This window comes from Monodelphis domestica, chromosome 5 (genome assembly GCF_027887165.1).
Source record: "Monodelphis domestica isolate mMonDom1 chromosome 5, mMonDom1.pri, whole genome shotgun sequence".
NCBI classification, from domain to species: domain Eukaryota; kingdom Metazoa; phylum Chordata; class Mammalia; order Didelphimorphia; family Didelphidae; genus Monodelphis; species Monodelphis domestica.
Window position 1 is genome coordinate 233,206,416 of NC_077231.1, and position 21,617 is coordinate 233,228,032.

The window sequence follows — 21,617 nt, forward strand, 5'->3', positions numbered from 1 at the left end:
CCTGAAGAATAAGGAGTCACCAATTGCATTTTATGATCTATTACAATGGGGAATTAGGACCTGTCATTCCAGCCACTTCAATTTCTTTCTTGGTTATAGTAGAATGAGATTCTTTATTTCAGTCTCTTTAAAACATTATAAGAAATAACCATATGCGTGGACAATATTTCATCATTCACCCATTCTTATTCATCAAGCAAACATTTATTATCTATGATGTTCTGGCATAAAACTCAGTAACAAGCAGACCAAAACAACCAAAAGCAAGGAAGCTTTCAACAGGCATCTTTCGAGAACATTAAACTGGAGCTGGAATCATTCAGAGTAATAGAACAAGTTCTAGATCCAGGTGCCTGATCAGCCTAAGTCAATGCTCTCATTAGTCATGCGTTATGGGACAAGTCTTCTTGTTACTCTGGGCCTTGGGAGTGAGTTAGATTAGATGGCATTTAAGATCTATATGTACTCCAGAAAAAGAACCATTGGAGTCAGATGCAGATCAAAGCACACTATCTTTCATATTAGTTTATTTATAGTTTTATTTGGGGGTTTTGGTTTTCTACGAGTATTTTCTTACAACAATGACTAATATAAAAGTATTGTTTTACATGATAATACATATATAACCCAGATCAAATTGCTTACCATCTCTGAGACAGGGAGGGAAAAGAGGGAAGGAGATAATTTGAATCGTATCATTTTGGAAAACATATGCTCAAAATTGTTATTACGTGTAATTGAGAAAATAAAATATTTTTTAATAATCAAAAAAAGAGATCCATGTATTAAGGACATCTACGGTCACTTCTGGAGCAGAGTAACCCTCTTCTAGGCTGCTGCTTACTTACTGATCATACTTCTAAGTCCAATCCACGCTGATTCTCCAGATGTCTTGCTGGGACAATGATCCTCAAGCCCAACCAAAGAAGCATCAGGTCACAGCCTCAGGGGGAAGGGCTTAGCAGTGTTAAGACCACAGGACCTTGGGACTGGCAACACAGGTCAGGATGAAAGAGTGGAGCCATTTGGGATTGTAAGCATCCTTCAAATAAGAAAAATATACTCTGCTACCAGGTTCCAATTAGAGCATGGTCATGATGGTCCTGTTCTAGCTCTAGAGAATGGGAAGGAGATAAAAAATGCTGGGAGAGTTAACTTTGACTCTCTTCCCCTACACTCTGTCTACTAAAAAAACCTCTACTTGCATGAACAGTAAGGAAATATAGGTATAGTCTATATTAGACTACTTACAGCCTGGCGAAGAGGGGAAGAGAATCTGAATCATAATGTTAAAAAACATTTGTTTTCTATTTGTCAAAAACTTCTACATGTAATTGAAAAAAAACAAATTTCTATTTTCCCAGGCTCAGTTATCACCCCAATCAAATATGTCTCCAGCTCTAACGTTCTGTATTTTCTTTTGCATATTTTTTCAATAAATATTTTACAGATGCTTTTCCTTACATTATTTCCATTTCCCAATGACTTCTGTTCTACCACACATGGACACTCTCCTTCATGATGAAAACTAAGCAAAATGAACCAACATATATGCTTTCTTTGGCACCTGTAGTCTACCACCTCTCTGCCAAGAGGAGGGAAGAATGTTTTAGCTGCTCACTGTGTTAAGCATGTCACTTGATTTTTTTTTTATTTCTTAGTTGTCTTCATTTATATTGTTGGGGCCATTGTAAACATTATTCTCCTGTTTCTACTTATGTCTGTGATAGCTCATACACTTTCTCCCAGGTTTCCCTAAATTTGTAATATGCACAGTTTCTTACAGTGCAATAGCATCCCATTCAGGGCATGCCACAATTTATCCAAGTCTTCCTAAATAGAAGGGCACCCACCTTATTTCCAATCAGTCATCTAATTAGCCTTTACTACATGCCAGGCACACATTTCTTTGCTTCTTTTAAAAAAATGAACTACTATAAATATCAGTCCTATTTTCCCAACTGGGCATCTCCATCTGGATGCTCTACCAGCACCACAAACTGAATTCCTCAATTCTCCACTTGTCACTTCCCAATTTGTATCATTGTTTGCCATGTATTTTTCATCTTCCTTATTGCATTATAAGTTCCTTTAAGGAGGGACCTTGCCTTAGTTCATGTTTCCCCAGTACTAAGGACAGTTCTCTGTACATAGCAGCAACTAGGTACAATACAAGCTATTGAATTGAATACTATGCAGATAAAACCAGAGTGAGTCCTAAGCCAACAATGTAAGACAGGCAGGCATTTATTATCTTCCCATTTAAAAAATAGAAAATGAAAAAAAGTCAAAGGGTATGTTTGTGTTTCTGGTGGCTATGAAATAAAGTCTGGTAATTTAAATTTATGTTCTGATATAAATGTACATTAATATTCTGCTTATTGCATCAACACAGATATAAATTATGTGGCACAGAACATAATTAAGAGCAATTTATTTTAATTAAGGTGTATTACTAGATGTAAAATGTAACATCCTTGGAGATGCATCATTAATTCTTCTAAGCAACATATGCAAACATCGTCCTGTTGTGTTGTAAATATGTTCACTGCCCAAAACATCCCTTTTAGAGGCAAGCAAGGCATTCACCTCCTGCCTCTGTGTTTGTTAGGGGAGGCAGAAAAATCTTTCTCATTGTAGGAAATGGGGAATAGTTTGGGGTTCAGGTCCCAACTCCCTGGGTTGGATACTAGTTTATAGCACTTGAATTCAGTTGACACTCTTCAGAAAGAGCAAAGAGACTAGGAATATGCTCCCAATAGTTGTGTGCATCCCAGGCAAGTCTTATCACCTTTTCTAAGCTTTAGGTTTTTTTCTTCTGTGAAATGGGTATAATTATTGTACTATTTCCCTCGTGAGATTATTGCAAAGCTCAAATAATTTCTGGAAAATACCCTGTACACCTAAAAGTGCTATAAATGTCAGTTTTCCTTATGCTTTATTCCTAATTCTTACAGTCTAGCTCTCTATCCATCTCTAGATGAGTTCTGAGATCCTTCAGGATCTAAATCCTATGAGACCTGCTCACCTCTTCATAAACCTTGGAATGACTTTCTTCAGACAGTAGGTCAATGCAGTACTTTTTTTTTCATCATTCCCCCCTTTGATATCCTTATTTCTGCCTACTTTCTGGAGGCAATTAGAGTAGTGCTGGCAAAGCTAACCTTCCTCTGAAGAAAAGCTATCTAGTCCAAAGCAAACACAGCAGGCTAATTAAACTTTTACAATTGCAGAGAGCTCCAAGAATGAATGATGTCCTCTATAGTTGACTATTCTCTAAGTGACAAGCTTTTACGCCACCTCTTCCCCTCTAAGCCTCATCAGATGTCTTAATTAGTAGTAAGGGCCCAGGAATCACAGCACATCAGTGCTGAAAGAAGTCTCAGAGGCCATCTGGTCCAACTCATGTCTGAATGAGAATCCCCTCTTTGACAATCCTGGCAGGTGTTCATTCAGCCTTTCCTAGCTGAAAGAAAACTCTAGCAAGACACAACTCAAGGCAGTCAATGATTGAAATTTTGAACAATTCTAACTTGGGAAGTTTTCCCTGAAATCAAGCCTCCACTGGCCTCTCTAAAACTTCCACCCACTGCTCTTCATTCAGTCTTCTGGGATCAAGCACATCAAGTCCAATTCCTTTTCCACATGACGACTACCATTTTATTCTGGCTACCACTGCAGATTTCTGACTCATTCTGGGCCCCTTCTTTTCATTTGTCCTGGAGTCAGTTGTGATAAAGGATCTGAGATTGCCACGAATATGGGTTAATAGCAGGCTCAATAAAGGATCAACAGCTAAAACTGGCTACTGACCATTCCACATAATACAGCAGTAAAGTCTTACTTATTTTGAAAATAGGGATGTAGAACTGGAATGGACCTAAGGCTAATCAGGTCCAATCTCTTAATCTTACAGATGAAGAAATTGAAGTCAGAGAGGAAAATGACTTCCTCAGGGTCATGCAGCTAATGAGTCTCTCAGGTGGGATTTAAAACTATCTTCCTAATTCTAACTCAGCTCTCTGACCACTTTCCACACAGCCTCTCAATGTAGTTAGTCTATCATTATTCTGCATCACTCAACTATGCCTCCAATTCTATTGCAAAATTCCTATTGACCAAAGAGAGGAATGAGGTGTCTACTACTGGGCAAAAAGTTCTGCTATTAGATGGTATGGATGATGGGAGGCTGGGAAGGAGAGGAAGGCCTCTAGATACATAGACTCCCTTGAACTCTCGAACAGCATGGACTGATTCCAGTTCTATTGACTTTAGCAATTTTGATTCCTCTTTAAGGATGTGGCCATTTTTGCTTGCCAAAAGTTAGGCTTCCCTTTGGATCCAATCAAGGATAAACTTGTTTGGTATAGAGAAGGGATAATTGATTTAGTCACATTTTCATGTTTTTTTTTTTTATTAGTTTAACTGCTTATTATCTGTCTCTGACTTTCTGTGACATCAAGGGGAAAGGGGGTAGAAAACCAAATGGTCAAGGACCAACTATTCCTCTATAGCAGGAAACAGATAATTGGCTAACATTCACTTTGCTATCACACTTTTCTGAAGACAAAATCTATCACCCTCATTACCTAGACTACATTTAATTTTTATCTCTGCCCCATCAAATCTCCTGTCTCTTCAAGGTTCCGCTTAAGTTATCTCCCTCAAGAGAGATTTCCTGATTCTGCTAGTGAAGAGCACTTACTATGTGACTGAGCAAGTAACTGAACCTCTGCCTCAGGTTCCTCCACTGTAAAATGAAAATAATACTACCACCTACCTCGGGGTTGTGAAGACTGATGAGATACTTATAAAGTGCTTAGTACAGTGCCTGGACTATAGTGGGTAATTAATGTTCATTTCCTTCCTCCTTCCTTCTTCTCTACCCTCCCCTCACAAATAACTGTATATTTTGAAGTGATTTTCCTCAAGGTAGATTATAAATTCCTTAAGGGATCATTTCTTTTTTGTTGTATCTCTAGTACAGTGTCTGGTACATAGTGGGTACTTAATAAATTCCTACTGAGTAAAGAGACAGATGGATGAATGAATGAATGAATGAATGAATGGATGGATGGATGGATGGATGGATGGAAAAAAGTTCAACATAGAATCTTCAAAGCTATCGTGATCAGATCCTGACTTCAAATATTCACAAAAAGATTACTATGCAGAAAGGCCACTGCCTAGAATTAATACTAATCTAGCTCATGAAAGTTATTCAGTAGGATATCTGGATTGTGAGACAGCAAGAATTCATGTACATTGTCACTGTCACAAAACCCCATCAAGAGCAACACAACAAAGGCAGGCTGATGCAAGAGCCACACATAAAGCCATTTCTGATGATACATATAGTGTATTATTCTCAAAAGTGTTTACTTTTTTTATCACTAGATTCAATGACTGGCTTTGGGGTCTTCTATCTTTAAGCATAAGAATTTACAATCTCACAGAGAACTGGCTCTTTATCAAGGATAATCAAAACAACAAAAAGCTTAAATACAGGAGAATAACTTACAGTTATAGAACATATATGTGAAACTTATATATAGAATATATATAAATGAAAATCCTGATTTATCAACAAAGTAGGGAATAAATGGTTGATGTTAGATCCATCATCAGAAAAGAAGAAAAATGCAGGGAGGATGCTCCAAGGGGGAGGTAGTCAGCCTCACCTATCTTGGTACATTTGCATCCTCACTATCACCCTTGCTTATTCTCCTGCCAATAAACCTACCACTTCCCTCCCCAAACTATCCTGAACTTAATCGAGGGATAGACATAGGGTAATCCCACAGAAAATTCAGATGCCATGATCCCTATGGGAATATGGACTGAAATTTAGTAGATTTGGGTTCAAGTATGGCTCTAACACTTCACAGTGCTATGACCTTAGACATCTCTCTCTCTCCTTAGCCAGGAAAGGTTACTTTGATTATCAAAGGGTAGAGAAGACTTGGAATTTCCCATCTTCCTGTTGAAATCCTAGCATTATCCCCAAAACTGCAGTAGCTGGCAAGAGTGTCTGCATCAGAAACCCATAACAGATTGGCAAGAAAAAAATGGAATAAAGCCTCTTTGGACCTCAAGTTTTTCTCATGTATAAAATGGAGATAACAATCCTTGTTCTGCCTACTGTTCACTGCTATTTTATAGAAAATTCTTTGTAATCTTTTAAAATGTCATACAAATAAGAGTTATCATGAAGTGGGCAGCCAAATGCCTGAGCCTCTAAGGGTGACATGTGCCAAGTCAGCTATTTGAGTTCCCACTGAGATTCAGAGATGATAGGGCCAGAGAGCAAGACTCCTTCTGGGAACTAAAATGGATACTTGGGTCCTCACCTCACAAGCAGGAAAAAAAAAATCATAGAAAAAGCAACTTTTTAGATGTCTGGGGAGGTAGCAGTGGCTAAACCACTGGGCCTGGAGTCAGGAAGACCTTAATTCAAATCTAACTGTGTGAACCGGGAATGTCACTTAACCTCTGACTGCCTGATAAAAGGATCCACAGCATCCACTGGAGAAGGAAATGGTAAACCACTCCAGTATCCTTGCCAAGAAAACCTCATGGACAATTAGGGCAGAAGGGGTCATGAAGTCAGCCATACTTGGCACAATCAATCTGATTTCCTACACTTAAGTCAACATGTGCAATTGCATGCAATAGTAGACAAAGTACTAGACTTGAAGTTGAGATGATCTGAATTCAAATGCTGATTCAGGTACTTAAGTACAACCCTAAACAAGTCACTTAATGTCTCTTGGCCTCAGTTCCTCATCTGTAAAATGAGTGGGCTGTACAAGATGGCTATATGATAGGATCATAGGATTGAGCTGGAATAATTTGGATATCTGCCAGCTCTAAATCTATGATCCTATCATCTCCAGTTATGGACAATGACTATTGGTCTTCAGAATTTTAACCTTGTAACCATAAGAATTCTTAATATTAAAAACATTTTTTCAAACAGAATTCTGAATTCAAAGGGAGGAAAATAGGTTCAGATAGTAGATGCTCATTCAACAATGTTAAAAACTAAGACAAATCTGAAGTTCATTTTAATTCCCCAAACATTCCACTTAGTTCATAATCTACCCTTTAAATGCTAAATTCCTGTACATTTGTTGGTTGGTTGGTTAATTGGTTGGCCATTGTCCTTTGTACTCAAAGAGGACCAAAATGACATTGTCAGCCCACAATGTGTCCAATTGTGGTGGATTGAGCACAAATAGCTTTTATGAAATTTTTGATGGAGATGTTTGTAAATTTGTCCATCTCGTGTTTTGGATTTTTTCTTTTTTGAGCTACTACATTTCTGATTTGCTCATAGAGTACAGAATCTTCTTTGATGAGGGCACCATGTTGGACCACCCAGTGCCAGTATCTCCCATATCTCCCAATAGAAAATGAAATTCTTCAAAGAAACCTTGAGTGTCCTTGTATCACTTCTGACTTCCATGTAAGTGCTTGCCTTCTTCAAGTTCTCCAAAGTTTTTTAGGGATACGCATTTGGCTTTCCAACATGTGGCCAGCTCCACAGAGCCATGCTCTCTGTGGTAGACTTCCACTTGGGAAATGACCTCAGTGTCCAGTACCTAATCTTGCCAGGCAATCTTCAGAAGCTTTCTAAGACAATTCAGATGGAAGTGATTCAGTTTCCTGGCAAGAGGCTGTTAAGATGGCCCAGATTTCACAGGTATACAAGGTCAGCACTCTGTAGATCTTCATGTTGGTTGGCAGCCTTCTTCTCTTCTCTTCTCCCACGTGTTCCCTTGGAGCCTACTGAACAATGAACTAGCTCTGGCAATGCATGCTGCAACCTCATCATCAATTATCCTACACAACTAAAAATAAGTGATAAGATGAATTATTCATTTATCACACACCTAGAATGCTTCTGAACACCTCTCTAGGTGTGAAAAGTCTATTAGCATTAGCTGAGGGGTTTGGTCATCCTGGGCTTGTATAAAACCATAAAGCTAAAACACAACTGGGTCTATTTCAGTATCTGGCATCAAAAAGATCTTGTTCCTGCTAAAATGTTGAGGATTCAAAGGGGTGCAGTGGTGGGGAGAGAGGATCAGAGCCATAAGTTTCAGTGTTGGTCCAAGTCTCCTTTCAGTCTCCACCCTCTTCTTGACCAAGGAAGGTCCCTTTGAGTCTCAAAGGATACAAGGATTTAGGACTTCTTATTTTCCCACTGGAAACCCAAAATAGCAGTGGCTAGCAACAGTGTCTACATTTAGGACCCAAGAACAAACTATTTCAGGTGAGTAAAGCTACAAAGGCCCTACAAAAAGACTAGCTTAAAAATTACACCATACCTAAAGGTGAAGACTTGGGCAAAAGTACTTCAAAGAGTTAAGAGTTACCCTTTGAGGAAAATGTTTTTATATCAATTATTTTTATTATACTATCTTAATAGCCCTAGTTAAGTGTCTTTACTCAATTGTGAACTTGAGTCTTCCTAACTCTAACCTAACACTCTATCGATTATACTGCCTAGCAGAGAAGTTCACAGAAAATAAAAATGGAAATTTTAAATTATGTGAAATTTTAAAAAAAATTTAATTTATTGCAGCTAAAATTAAAAAGAAAATGGAAAACTTGGGGAAAATATTTGCAGCAAGTTTCTCTGATAAAGCTTTAATATCCAAAGTATAAAAGGAATGGGTTCAAATTTACCAATAGATAAGAGTCAGAGGATAAAACAGGTTTTTTTTTAAGCATTCTTTTTATTTTGAGTTTCAAATTTTATTTCTTTGACTCCTCAAAAATCTTTTCCACAAGATACTTTGATAGTGGTAAATTTAGCCATTGTTCAAATACCTCTACTTTCCAAGGCACCCTGTTACACTCTAATAAAGCTCTAATAATTAATAGTTTTTCTTTATATGGAAGCCTAAATCTGATTCTGTTATCAATTATTCCTAATTCTGTATTCTGGAACCAGTAAGAACAGGACCAATCCCTTTTCCACAGTAGTGTCTCTCAATTTTTCTCAAAGAAAACATTTGTGTTTAGGTGTTCCATTTCTGTGAAACTAAAAACTTTTAGTTTCTCATTCTTTATTCCTAAACCATAATATCCAACACATTTTCCAACCCTTTCTTATTTTCACCTTTGCACTGAATTAAGTATTAAAGAACATATAGGTTTAATTTGTAATATCATACATTTAGTATGGGTTTTTCTCCATTTAATCTGCTATACCTGATACTGAGACAAAGATGAAATTATTTTCATTTTAGTATCTTGATCATGAGCTCTACAACATCAGACGACCAAATGTCTCATGAACTGAGTTTTTCATGATTTTGGACATAGGATAAAACCAACTCCTTTATTTTCCCTTAAAAGAAGAACTTGTGAGCCATTCTTCTATTTAACTACAATTTCCTTTGTAATCTTTTGGCTCGAGTTATAGTGAGAATACCAAGATTAATGTTATATTTCCTCCAGTAGTGCAAAACCTGGAAGAGACATCTCATTGAGCAACACTAAATAGAATATAAGGTTTATCAAGACACAGACTAGACCTGTCATTTCATTGGTATAGGGAATTCCAGGTGGACCCTTCCTCTACCAACTCAATTTGGCACATTCTCTGAAACTCTGAAACAAAGAGTTGCCAAAGGCATTGAGAGGTTAAGTGATTTGCTCAAGGTCACACAGCCATTACATTCAAAAGCAGAATTTGAACCCAGGACTTACTTGTTGCCTGTCCTCTCTTCCCTATATTACATTGCCTTTCTGTTTATAGATCGTCTAAAAATGGTCATTATAACCTACCACCCCATCATCACAGACGCAGATGGGGACCAAACCCCAAAGAGGGACATTTTTTGTTTTTCACTTTATACGTTGTTGTGACCAAATTAATTTGCAAGTGGATCATCTGCTGGTAAGGAGCTTGCCCAAATCTAGGCTGATCCTTAGAAAACAGAGTAGGGCTTGAAGGAAGGCTACAAACTAGAGAAATCAATCCATTTGTGTTCACCAACCCCTAGAAAGGAAAATCTGGCATCCCCTCAGTGACTGGCATTCTGAAGCAGAGTTCCTGCCTGAGGCAGTTTCTTACTCCCTCTTCAGTGCTCTTCTCCCCATTCATTCCCTGGTCTGTGACTGAAAGCTTCTCCCCAACCACACCTCTAACTCTCCCCAAAATAAACATCCAAGCCTTCCCTTCTTCCCGCATGGAAACCTTCATTCCATCCATGTTACATTCCTCAACGCCGAGGCATCAGACTGGAATGAAGGAAGAAGACATACCCATTTCAAGGGACTTGGACTCCATTGGCATGGGTGCTCCTCCACTCAAGCATTTCATGCTCTATGGCCAACCCTGATGCACTGTGTGAAACACTTTTGTTATTAACTCAACATTCCTGTCCCTCCCCAGAGCAAAGCTCCCTTCCCTGGCCAGCATTCCCTTGTGTTGGTTATGTTCGAACCCAAGTGTCTTCAGAGCAGGGCCTGACTCGTGTATATTTGCGTTACTCAGCACAGAGCCTGCCACATAGGAAGCATAGGGGATTGAGAGTCAAGCCCAGAGATGGGAGGTCCTGGGTTCAAATATAGCCTCAGACATCTTAGCTGTGTGACCCTGGACAAGTCACTTAACCCCCATTGCCTAGCCCTTCTAATTCTTCTGCCTTGGAGTTAATACACTGTATTGATTCTAAAATAGAAGGTAAGGGTTTGTTGGGCTTTTTTTTTTAATTCAACAATGTGTATTCCTTATAAGGATGACAAACTTTCTTGAAGACAGGAATACAAAGAATATAGTATGAACGTGAACAGAATCAGAATGTTAGGAATGGAAGAGGCCACTAAACAATGTCCTCCATTCTGCTAATAGAGAAAATAAGGCTAAGGGGCCTTTGGAGGCAGTGACCAGTCACTTGGAGGACCAAACTCCTGACCATAGGGATAACTTGTAAGAAACAAAGTGGCTGAAGCCAGTCTCCACAAGCCAAGGCACCTAATGAGGGTGAATAACCTAATTATGGGGAGGCTGACCACCTAAGGCTTGGCCTTGGGAATCCACCCAAGAAACCACCCAGAAACCACCGTTTCTGCTGCTGTGGCCCAGCCTACTTCTGCCCTCACCCCTCTAGATATCTCACCTCTCCATATAAAAGGAGGCCATCCAAGGAGGCTTGGCTTATTGCTAGGCCCTAGCTGAGCACAGGGGCTCCATGGCTGACCATCACTCACCCACCGTAGTAGAATGGACCCAACTGGTGTGGTCAACAACCCTGAGGGCTAGGAATGCCACGTGAGCAAACCTCGGATCCTGGTGGATGAGGGGAATAAATCTGACTAATCACAGTATCTCTGTGTTCAGTGAGACTCTCAAGGGCCTGGTTGCTACCAAAGCCCGGACCCTGCCACATACTGCTGGCAGCACCCCATGCCTGAGGGGCTGAAGGCCTGAGAAGCCCCAAACTTCAACGAGCCTGTGAGGAAGAAACTGCCAGCCTCAGGATATTTGAACAATTCCATTCCTTCTCAGTATCTCCTCCCTGACAACTAGGCAAAGGAGAGCAGAACAACACTGTACTAGGAGTGGCAACTCCATGGCTATAGGTGCCCTCAGCCAAAGAACCAAAGAGAGAACAGGGCAAAGCACAGTATGTGTTGGGGGAGGGATCAGCATCATCCCTGAAGAAAAGAGCATCCACCTGAAATTCACATGGCCCTCTTCTCCCCAATGTGGGAGGAAGCCAAGACATCATTGAGGTCTAGCCTCCACAGGATCCACCATCAAAGAGGAAGGAGACATAAAGTGAAAGATACAAGAATAAAAGGGGAAAATTTTGACCTTACCAAAAAACTCAGGAGGAAAACTTGGTTAAAAACCTAGAGCACAAGTAAAAAGTCAACAGGGAAGACATTAAAATAGAAGGCACTATGGCCACTAATGCATCTAAACAAGACCAAACATCTCTACATAAATGTTGCAAGACAGAATTTAAGGGCCTTAGCTCCAGACACAACTAAATACATAGAATTCAAGTTTCCTGCCTTGAGGAGTCCCATCTGGCTCTAGCCTTCTTTTCCAGATTCAATACATTGTTTCCCTTCAGACACATTTTGGTCCCACAAAACTAGGCTTGTTCTTTACACAGTACATTTCATCTCCCAACTACATACAGATCCCCTCTGAACAGACTGCCCCCCACAACCTGTGATGTATTTGCTCACTTGTTTTGTTGCCACTTTCCCTGATCCCCCTTCCCTGTTCCAAGCTGTTAAGGCCTCTTCCCACCATTCAAATCATCTATTTGGTATTTATTTACATGTGTATATAGGTTCCTTAAAGTGAAAGATTTATTTTTGTCATTGTGACTCTAGTGCCTAACACACTCCCTGAAACATAGTAGGCATTTAATAAATGTTTACTGATTGGCTGATTAAATATATGATGCAACAGTGATAGCTTCTTTCCCAAAACTCTTCTCCAACATGTTATCACAAAAAAACACACATCCTTTGTGCTCACATATTTTCTTTTGATTCACATGTCTGAGATGACACTTTGATATTGGCATTCAAGTCCTATACAACTTAAACTCTGATTCTCTAAGGTTTACAGTATAGTTGTTGGCAAAAATATTCATTAATCCTACAAACACATTTTAAGATACATTATTGCAACTATACTAGCTACACACAGCTGTTTCTGTTCTTCAAATATACCAGCTGTTCTTTTTGTACTTTGATGAAAACAACAGAGCTAAGTGAAAAATAATGGCATCACCTCTTTCAGAAGAAATCCAAAATTTTTTCAAAGATACACTCCTAGCAGAAATCTTCAATCCTGGAATTTCACATCCAAACCTCTCCTAGTTACCTAATCAGTGCTTAGCATCTGTGAAAGCCAGTTGGTTCTCGACAGCTCCTGTAGATCTTTAAGGACTGTTTCTTGGCAGCCTCTTTTTTTACACTAATTGAAAGGTTAATCAAATCAGTCATAGTAGTATGTTGGCTAAATAAACACCCTGTCTCCAGCGATGATGAAACAGATGCATTATAGTTCCATTTACCCAGGGGGATCGTTTTTTCTATAATTATATTCATTTTTCCTCAGTCTCCTCAGTAGATGACAATATTTTAAATAGTTCATGTAAACCCAAATTATACCCCTTATAACTCCTCACTTCTAGTATTTTTCTAGTACTAATTAAGGCATTTTTAACAGCAATATGATTATTCTATTATACATGAGCACTAGAAGTAAACACTATTCAGTGTTTGAGTTGGGGGAGATGAATTGTCATGGTTTAAGCACTTAATATCTCTCAAGTGTTCAAACTTATAATCTATCCAAAAGTGTATCTCTAGTTACACAAGATATAGAGATGACTCACATATAACCAAAAGTATTACTCAATAGACAAGTGGTCGAAGGATATGAAAATACTGTTCTCAAGAAAGAAAATACTCCATATATCACTAACAACCCTGAAGTTTCACCTAACACACCAGCAGATTCGCAAAGATGGCCAAGGATGGAAATAGTCATTGTTGAAGATGGTGTGCACAAGAGTGCATTGCTGTTGGAGTTGTGAATCAATACAACCATTTTGAAAAGTTATTTGGAATCACACAAATAAAATGACGATAATATTCTTGGACCTAGAGATTCCATTACTAGGATAGCTCAAAGAGGGTGTAAGAAATAAGAATAAAGACCCCATATGCACCAAAATATTTACAGCAGCACTTTTTGTGATTACAAAGAATTGGAAACAATGTAGATACCCACTGATTGAGGAATAGCTAAACAAACTGTGTGATATATGCAATACTAATGTTCTGTAAGAAACTTATTATTGTATGTATTATTATTAAAAATTATTGATAGAGAAACATGGAAAGGTTTTCATATAATCTGAAGAATGAAGTAAAAAAAACAAGAAAACACTATGCACAACTATAAAAATGTGAATGGAAAGCACAAAAGAAACCAAAATTGAATGATGCATCTGGAAGGCAATTTGGAATTATGACCAAAGGGCTTTAAATGACTCCCTCCCCTTTGATCCAGCCATACCACTGCTGGGTTTATACCCCCAAAGAGATAAGGAAAAAGATTTGTACAAAAATATTTATAGCTGCCCTCTTCATGGTAGCAAAAATTTGGAAAATATGGGGATGCCCTTGGATTGAGGAATAGCTGACCAAATTGTGCTATCTGTTGGTGATGGAATATTATTGTGCTGAAAGGAATAATGAACTGGAGGAATTCCATGGGAACTGGAACAACCTCCAGAAATTGCAGAGTGAAAGGAGCGAACCAGGAGAATATTGTACACAGAGACTGATACTCTGTGGTACAACTGAATGTAATGGACTTCTCTACTAGCAGCAATCCTGAGGGACTTATGAAAAAGAGCACTGTCCACATCTAGAGAAAGAACTGTGGGAGCAGAAACACAGAAGAAAAACAACTACTTGATCACATGGTTCAAGGGGGATATGACTGGGGATGTAGACTCTTAAGCGATCACCCCAGTGCAATTAGCAATAATATGGAAATAGGTCTTGATCAATGATACATGTAAAACCCAGTGGAACTGCTCGTTGGCTAAGGGAGAGGGAAGGGAGGAGGGGAGGGAAAGAACATGAATCATGTAATCATGGGAAAATATTCTAAATTAAATTAATTTTTTAAATTTTAATGACATTTTGTGACAAAAAAAAAAGTAAATGGTGCAAAGCAGCATTACTGGCTTCAAAAAAAGAAACATGAGAAGATATTTCCATCCTACTCCTTTACATAAATAGAAGATCCATAAATGTGCTACATTACATATATTTACAGACTATTTCAAAGTACTGATTGGTTTCGCTGATTTTTCTCTTCTTTAAAAACATTCTTTGTTACCTGTATGTAACAAAGAGGAGAAGATGGGAAAAACAGAAATTCTGGTGAAGACATGAGTCACAGACTTGTATAGAATGATTGATTTAGAGCTGGAAGAGTACTCGGGTCACCCAATCCAACTTAGAAAACTAAGTCTTAAAGGTTTTACTTAATATCACATAATTCGTCAAATAAGCAAATACTTATTACCTATTTGTCATGTGCCCAGCACTGTTCTAAGTAGCAAAGCCAGGATCCTTAGAGATCAACTATTCAAGGAAGCTCAAAGAGGTTATGTTACTTATCAAAGGTAACAGTCACTTAATTACAAAAATGCCTATATTCTAGTTCTAGCTGTCACTGAAGCTCTAGAACATGTTAATGATTGATTGTTCATGTGCCTAATGTACTGATCATCACTGAGATCACCCAACTCCCAGATGGCCCATGCATACTTCATCATGCTGTCCAGGTTCCATCCTTACTTTGTCCTACTAACAACTTAAGAGCTAGGTAATAGGGGTTAAATGACTTGCCGGGGGTCACATAGCTGGGAAGTCTTGAAGCAAAATTTGATTCCTTCTCCTCCCGACTCTGGGCCTGGAGTCCATTATACTATCTACTGCCCCAACTCTATCTCATTTCTAATCTTTACTCTAACTCACATCAGTCTTGTGGATTTGCATTTATACATTGCTTTACCTGTTTCCCAAACTATTTCAGTCTATACCCTAGTTGCCAAATGTTATCTTCTCCTTTCTGCAAACAAAAATCAAACCACATTTAAGTTATGAAAAATTAATACTGATTATGTCTATAGGATAGTAGTATGCTATAATAGCAAAAGGGAAACCAAATTTCAAGGTAAGAAAAATGGAAACCACTTTATATGCATATATATTGCAAGTACATATATTTCCCCATATAAAGCCCCAAATAAAGTTCCTAACATGACTATTTGCATTTAATAAGTTTTTCCCTCTTTTATAATGATGCCATAAAAAGTAACTGACTGATTTGTATTTGGGTTCATTAGTATTTGATATACACAAACTCTGGGAATAGTTTCATTTTTACATTTTAGTACAAATGGTCTTCCTGTCTCAGGTCTCTTCTCACTCCATTCTATCCTCTATATAGCTGCAAACATGATTTCCTAAAGTGCAGGGGCCTCTCAACTCTAGTAAATCCAATGACTCCAATGTTTTCTTCGTTTAAATACAAAACTTACATTTCACTTATAAAATCCTTCATCTGGCCCTATCCTCCGTTTTGTCAAAACACTACTCTCTTTCCTGTACTGTCCAGGCTTTCCTGTTAATCCTCCTTATAAGTCTCCTGTCTTTGTACTGGTTGACCCCCATCTCTCTTCACTTCTCTTAGAATCCCAAGCACCACCTTCTGTATATGAAGTCTTTCCCTGTTCCCCATAACTGTTAATGCCCTCTCCCAGGTCACACACATCTTTCCTGATTCTGCCAATATCCTGGTCCACTCTTTCATCACTTCATGGTTAAATTGTTGCAATAACTGAGTGACTAGTCTCCCTGCCAAGTTTCATTCTCCTCTAGTCCACCCTCCACTCAGTTACCAAAGGGATCTTCCTAAAGCACAGGCCACCCCCTCTTCTCTCTACTCAGACTCCACTGGCTCCCTAGCAACCCAACAATCAAATATAAAATTCTTTGGTATTTGAAGACCAATTTAACCTCCCTCCCTCTCTATACCTCCCCCATTTCCAGTCGTATTATACTTTATATCTTTCCACTTTCCACTTACTCCAAGGTCCAGCGACACTAATCTCCTTACTGTTTTTTGACTAAGGCACACTATCTCTCCACTCTGGGTATTTTCACTTGCTGTGCCCTGTGCCTGGAATTCTCTCCCTCATCTCTGCCTCCTAATATCCCATCTTCTATTAGAAGTCTTTCTTAATTCCTATGGATTACCTCTTAATTCTAAGAGCCTCTCTCTTTATTATCTCCAATTTATCACGTGTATAGCACACATATACATAATTGCTTATATATTATTTCCACCGTCAGAGAGAGAAGAGATTTTGACCTATCTTTATTTCCAGGGCTTAGCACAGTGATTGTCTCTTCATGTTTGGTGAATAAACTCCATTACTTATTATTCTACTAGAAGACATTAAACTTGTCTGGCATTTAGAGTCACATTTAAGGTCACAACCTGACCCCACCTATTTTTCAAGGCTTCTTACATATCACTCACCTACCTCCACACCCTGTGGTCTAGCCACATTGATGATCTCCAGTTTTTGTGCCTTTGAACAAGCTTATCCTCTGTATTTGGAATGCTTTTGCTTACTTCTGCCTCTGAGAGGCCTGGGTTTCCATCAAGTCTTAAACATCAGCAACTTCCAGCAATGGGCCTTTCTCATCCCGAGGTACCCAGTACCTTTCCTTCTGAGGATCCCTTGTAACAACATCTGTATTTTTTAAGCTCCTTGAAGACAAAAGTTTTTACCCCTCCTTTTCTTTGTATCCTGGTGCTTAGCACAGTGTCTGGCACCATAGTTAAGAGCATAAAATGTTTTATCAACTATTTTGCATTCTATATACTTATATTAGTGCAATTGTTATGACAACAATTGACCCTTCTACTAACCTGCCCCATTTCCAACCTGGGCTAGTTTGTACCTTCTTAAGTACCCTAATCCCCTCTGCTACTAGGGTTCAGCATCCTGGTGCTGGAAGTAAAATGTGGATACCAAATTAATTTTAGCCCTAAAGCAGCACAGAATTCAAGTGATCCATGGGTCTCAGCCTCTCCAGAAGATATGCAACATGCCAGGCAGTAGACATAAATTTTAAAGATCATTTCAACCATACTATAAGGTCAAGTCACAATGAGCATCATCTATTACTTTTGCATTTAAAATTATTTTGCCTGATACTATAGGGTTATATTTAGAGCTCTAGGATATTTTCCTCAATAAATGAGACCTTAGTACTTTGTATGTATTTTACTCAACTTATCTACCCTAAAAGTATGCTGAATTATAATTGCATAGTATTATTTCCCTGCACATCCTTCATTTACTTGGGATATTAAGTATTTCAGGAAAAGTTTTAACTTTTTTAGAAAATTTTCAGCAACTTAGAAGACTTCATAATTTTTTAAAAATCAAGATAATGTACAATCAAACTAGAATCACATTTTAGGTAAAGTTTAAAATTACATTTATTTAAAACTTGGGCAAGATATCAATATAAAAGAAAACAGTATAAGAAATAAAAATAATCAAAGTACAAAACATTTTAATTTTTCAACATCCATAATTTAAAGAGATAGCAAGGCCCTTATTTACACCCATATTTTACTTTTGGTTGAAGTTCTATACCAGTTATATAAAACATTTTAAAAACTGGCAAAAGAATCATAAAACCTAATGTGGGCTCTTAAATTTATATAATACAAAACATAATAATTTATGTTTCCTCAGAATAAAATTACACATCTTAATAAGATGCAGGTATTTTGTTTTCCTGCTTTAAATGGCTTGCCACCTAAAGAAAGCAGCTGGAAAACAAGAGCATCTGCAGGAAGCACAGGTTAATTTTATCCGGTAGCTACGACAAACAGCCAGATTTTGTGCTCCAAGGGCTCTGAAGAAAGGTCACATTTCAGATACCATCAAGTAAATTTATATGTAGGCTTGTTGAGGAAAATAACTTAGAAAACAAGGTAAAATATTAACTTAAATTTACATATCTAATTTAAAATAAAGTTTTAGGTGTTTTATTTAGGTTATCAATTAAGTATATGGTGTCCAAGAAGGCTGTGATATTTGTTCAGCTTTGTCTTCAGACTGCTAACCATACACACTGGCCTCCATCTACCCTCCCACCCCTCAATGGTTGATACCACACATGCCCTACAACCAGACATCTACCCCTACCCTAGAGGGGTTGCCAACTTTGATATTCTGCATCATTCATTACAAGATAAAATCAACTGGATGAGACACAGGACACTAAAACTACTTCCTCCAGGTTACCGGATATAGTGTAAATAGCAATTTTTCTTTTTGCAAGAAAAGGAATGGCCAAACAGGTTTTCTTTGAATATTATCAGTAGAAAAGCAAAAAGAAAAGGGAATTATTAACATTTATAGAAAGCAAAGTGTTCAAACATGGTAGCACTGTAATTTAGATTAAGATCACACCACAATAATTGATCAATTTTTTTATAGATAGTAGTTTCCAAAAATAATTGATCTGAATGTTATTACTAACATAAAAGCTGAGAGTTCGACTATTTCTAAATAGTATTTTAATGTTATCTAAAGCATTTTTCTCACAATCGTGCTGAGATAAATTTTGTTCAATTGTTTTCCATCTTACAAATGAAGAAATCAATCCTTAGAAAAGTTAAGTGACTTGCCCACTCTCTTCCACAGATAACACATCATGGAACTGCCATTCCACTTTGATTATCTCTTTATCTAAGTCCAGCTCTCTTTCCAAAAAACAATTTCTAAAACTTTTTATTTTAACATTCAGAAATATATCTATTTCTAATTCTTTTTTAATGCTTTACTCCCAAGTTAAAGAATTCATAAAAACATTTTAAATAACTGTCACTATGCTACTATAATCACAGGTTTTCAAATAAAGTAGAAGATGGGTTAATTTAATAAAGTAGTTAAAATGGATTATAAGGAGGAAAAAGAAAGAATGGCCAAATAAAGAAAGGCTATCAAAACCTTAGAATTCTGTCTACATTAGGAAATTTACCAATACTAGCTTTGGCAGTACACATACTGAAACTAGAATGAGAAAAAGATTAGCACGGCTCCCTCACAAGGATAACAAATTCATGAAATGTTCCATATTTTTTAAAGAATTATTGGCAAAATATGCTAAATAAAACAAAAGTAACTTGGTACAGTTTTTTTTTTTTTTATGGTTAGAGGGCAAACTAATACACATTTATCCTTTACACTTAAGTGTCTAAAAGACTGGAATAAGATCTTATCTAGAAAGAGTACAATTTTCAATCCTTTCAGCCAATTCTAGTTTTGCCTACACCAATGTGGCTTAAAAATCATCACCAAGTGCTCTTTGAAAGGGCTAAGATAAAAATCATAAATTTGGAAATTACCTTGGGGTCTCAGTTTCTTTTTCTACAATACAGATGATTGGACCAGAATTCAGATCTTCTATGAGTCTATTGGTTTTAATTGTACCACACTGCAGAAGTCATGGTACCATTTCTCTCACTCTGTCTTTTTGCATAATGGTCTCATTCTTTTTCCTCCTAATATTTTCCTCTTTTCTTTCATAATAATTTAATTTCTCTTATTTAAATAGCTTTTTAAGAAAATGCAATATTGTGTAGTAGAGGATCTGGGCTCAATAGTCAAGAAGACCCAAGTTCAGGTCCTGAATAAGAGGGGAAAGAATAAGGAAATAAACATTTACATAGCACTTGTTCTATGCCAGGTCCTGTTCTATGCATTTTTTAAAAATTAGCTCATTTGATGCTCACAAACCCTGCAGGGTATGTACAATTATATCCATTTTACAGCTGAAGAAACTTAAGGCAGAGATTAAGGGACTTACCCAGATCACATAGCTAGTGTGTGTCTGCCACTAGACTTTAACTGAGAATCAGATTTTCTGACTCTAGTTCTAGTGTTCACTTTACTATACCACTAGCTGCCAAGCCATTTAAATCTCTCGTTGCCCCAAGGCAATTCTTTCAATCTGTATTGGTAATTCTCTACACAAAGAAATGAATACTCCAGTCAAAAAGGTAAATATTCAGATCTATATTATTTGGTGTGCTTACTTAATATTATTTTATGCTCCTCTATTCTCAACTTTTAAAACATATGTTTTCCATAACTACATACAGACTTCTAGGATTGATCATGCTTTTTGGATGGAGAAGGGTATACAAACAGGAAGGGAAAGGAATGAGTAAACAAAGAGGCGGAAAGGAGATGAGGCCCTGAAGAAGCTGAGGGAGAGAGGACATGAGTACCATGGAAGGGAAGACTGTTGTTTACTGCTTTGCGACTATGTGCGAGTTCCTTCAGCTATAAGGCCTTTGGTTCCCTTCTACGTAAAAGGAGTTCCTCATCAAGATGTCTAAGCCCCAATTAGCTTGATTATATGAGATCAGGAGCATTGGGGCAACATCTGCATCTCAAGACCCATTAAAGAGTAAAGTCTCCACAATATGAGGCAGTAAAAAGTGTATGGGCCTCAACCATGAGAAAATAATTAACCTAAGTCAAAGCATTATCACTTATATACTTATAGCAAAGCTAACTTTCTCACATCTTCCATCTAATCTGTATAAGAGTCTTTTAGTTAAAGAACTCTGAAAAGTATCAGTTACTATACTGTGAAAATAGCTCCCATTTCATTAGCACCTTATGATTCATGCCTTTGAAATATGAATTCTTATTCTCTATATAGTGTGCTATGGTTTTCAGAATCCTTTTATCTAAAGCTTTAGGTTGTAACTCTTCAAAGTCCTATTCCAATGATTCACTTCATTGTCTCTACATACTGAAAGGTTCTGTCAACATAGCCCCAGCTTTCCCACATTCTACAGGCCCCAAAAGACCTTCAGTACAATCTATGAAATAGTTATATCTTTTCCCTAGAATCAGCTTAGGTAAGGATAAACTTATCACCAGGAGGCTGGCCATATGCTATGTCAAACTTTGATCACGGCAATATATGAAACAAAA

At 37.7% G+C, this 21,617-nt stretch overlaps 1 protein-coding gene and 1 pseudogene across 5 annotated transcripts in view; one reads left to right on the forward strand and one right to left on the reverse strand.

Moving 5' to 3' along the window:
• PAXIP1 (PAX interacting protein 1) overlaps positions 1-21,617 on the reverse strand; it is a 134,807-nt gene that overhangs the window by 31,352 nt on the left and 81,838 nt on the right. For 3 of the 5 annotated variants that reach the window (XM_056799949.1, XM_056799951.1, XM_056799952.1), the window contains one exon: positions 189-17,408. In XM_056799949.1, coding sequence (XP_056655927.1) covers positions 17,285-17,408 — 124 coding nt within the window. In that variant the 3' untranslated portion in view covers positions 189-17,284. Of the gene's footprint in view, positions 1-188; positions 17,409-18,073; positions 18,557-21,617 lie in introns of those variants that run through there. The other 2 variants (XR_008912360.1, XM_056799950.1) reach the window with 2 other exon arrangements.
• Positions 19,650-19,749, forward strand: LOC130454815 (U6 spliceosomal RNA; annotated as a pseudogene).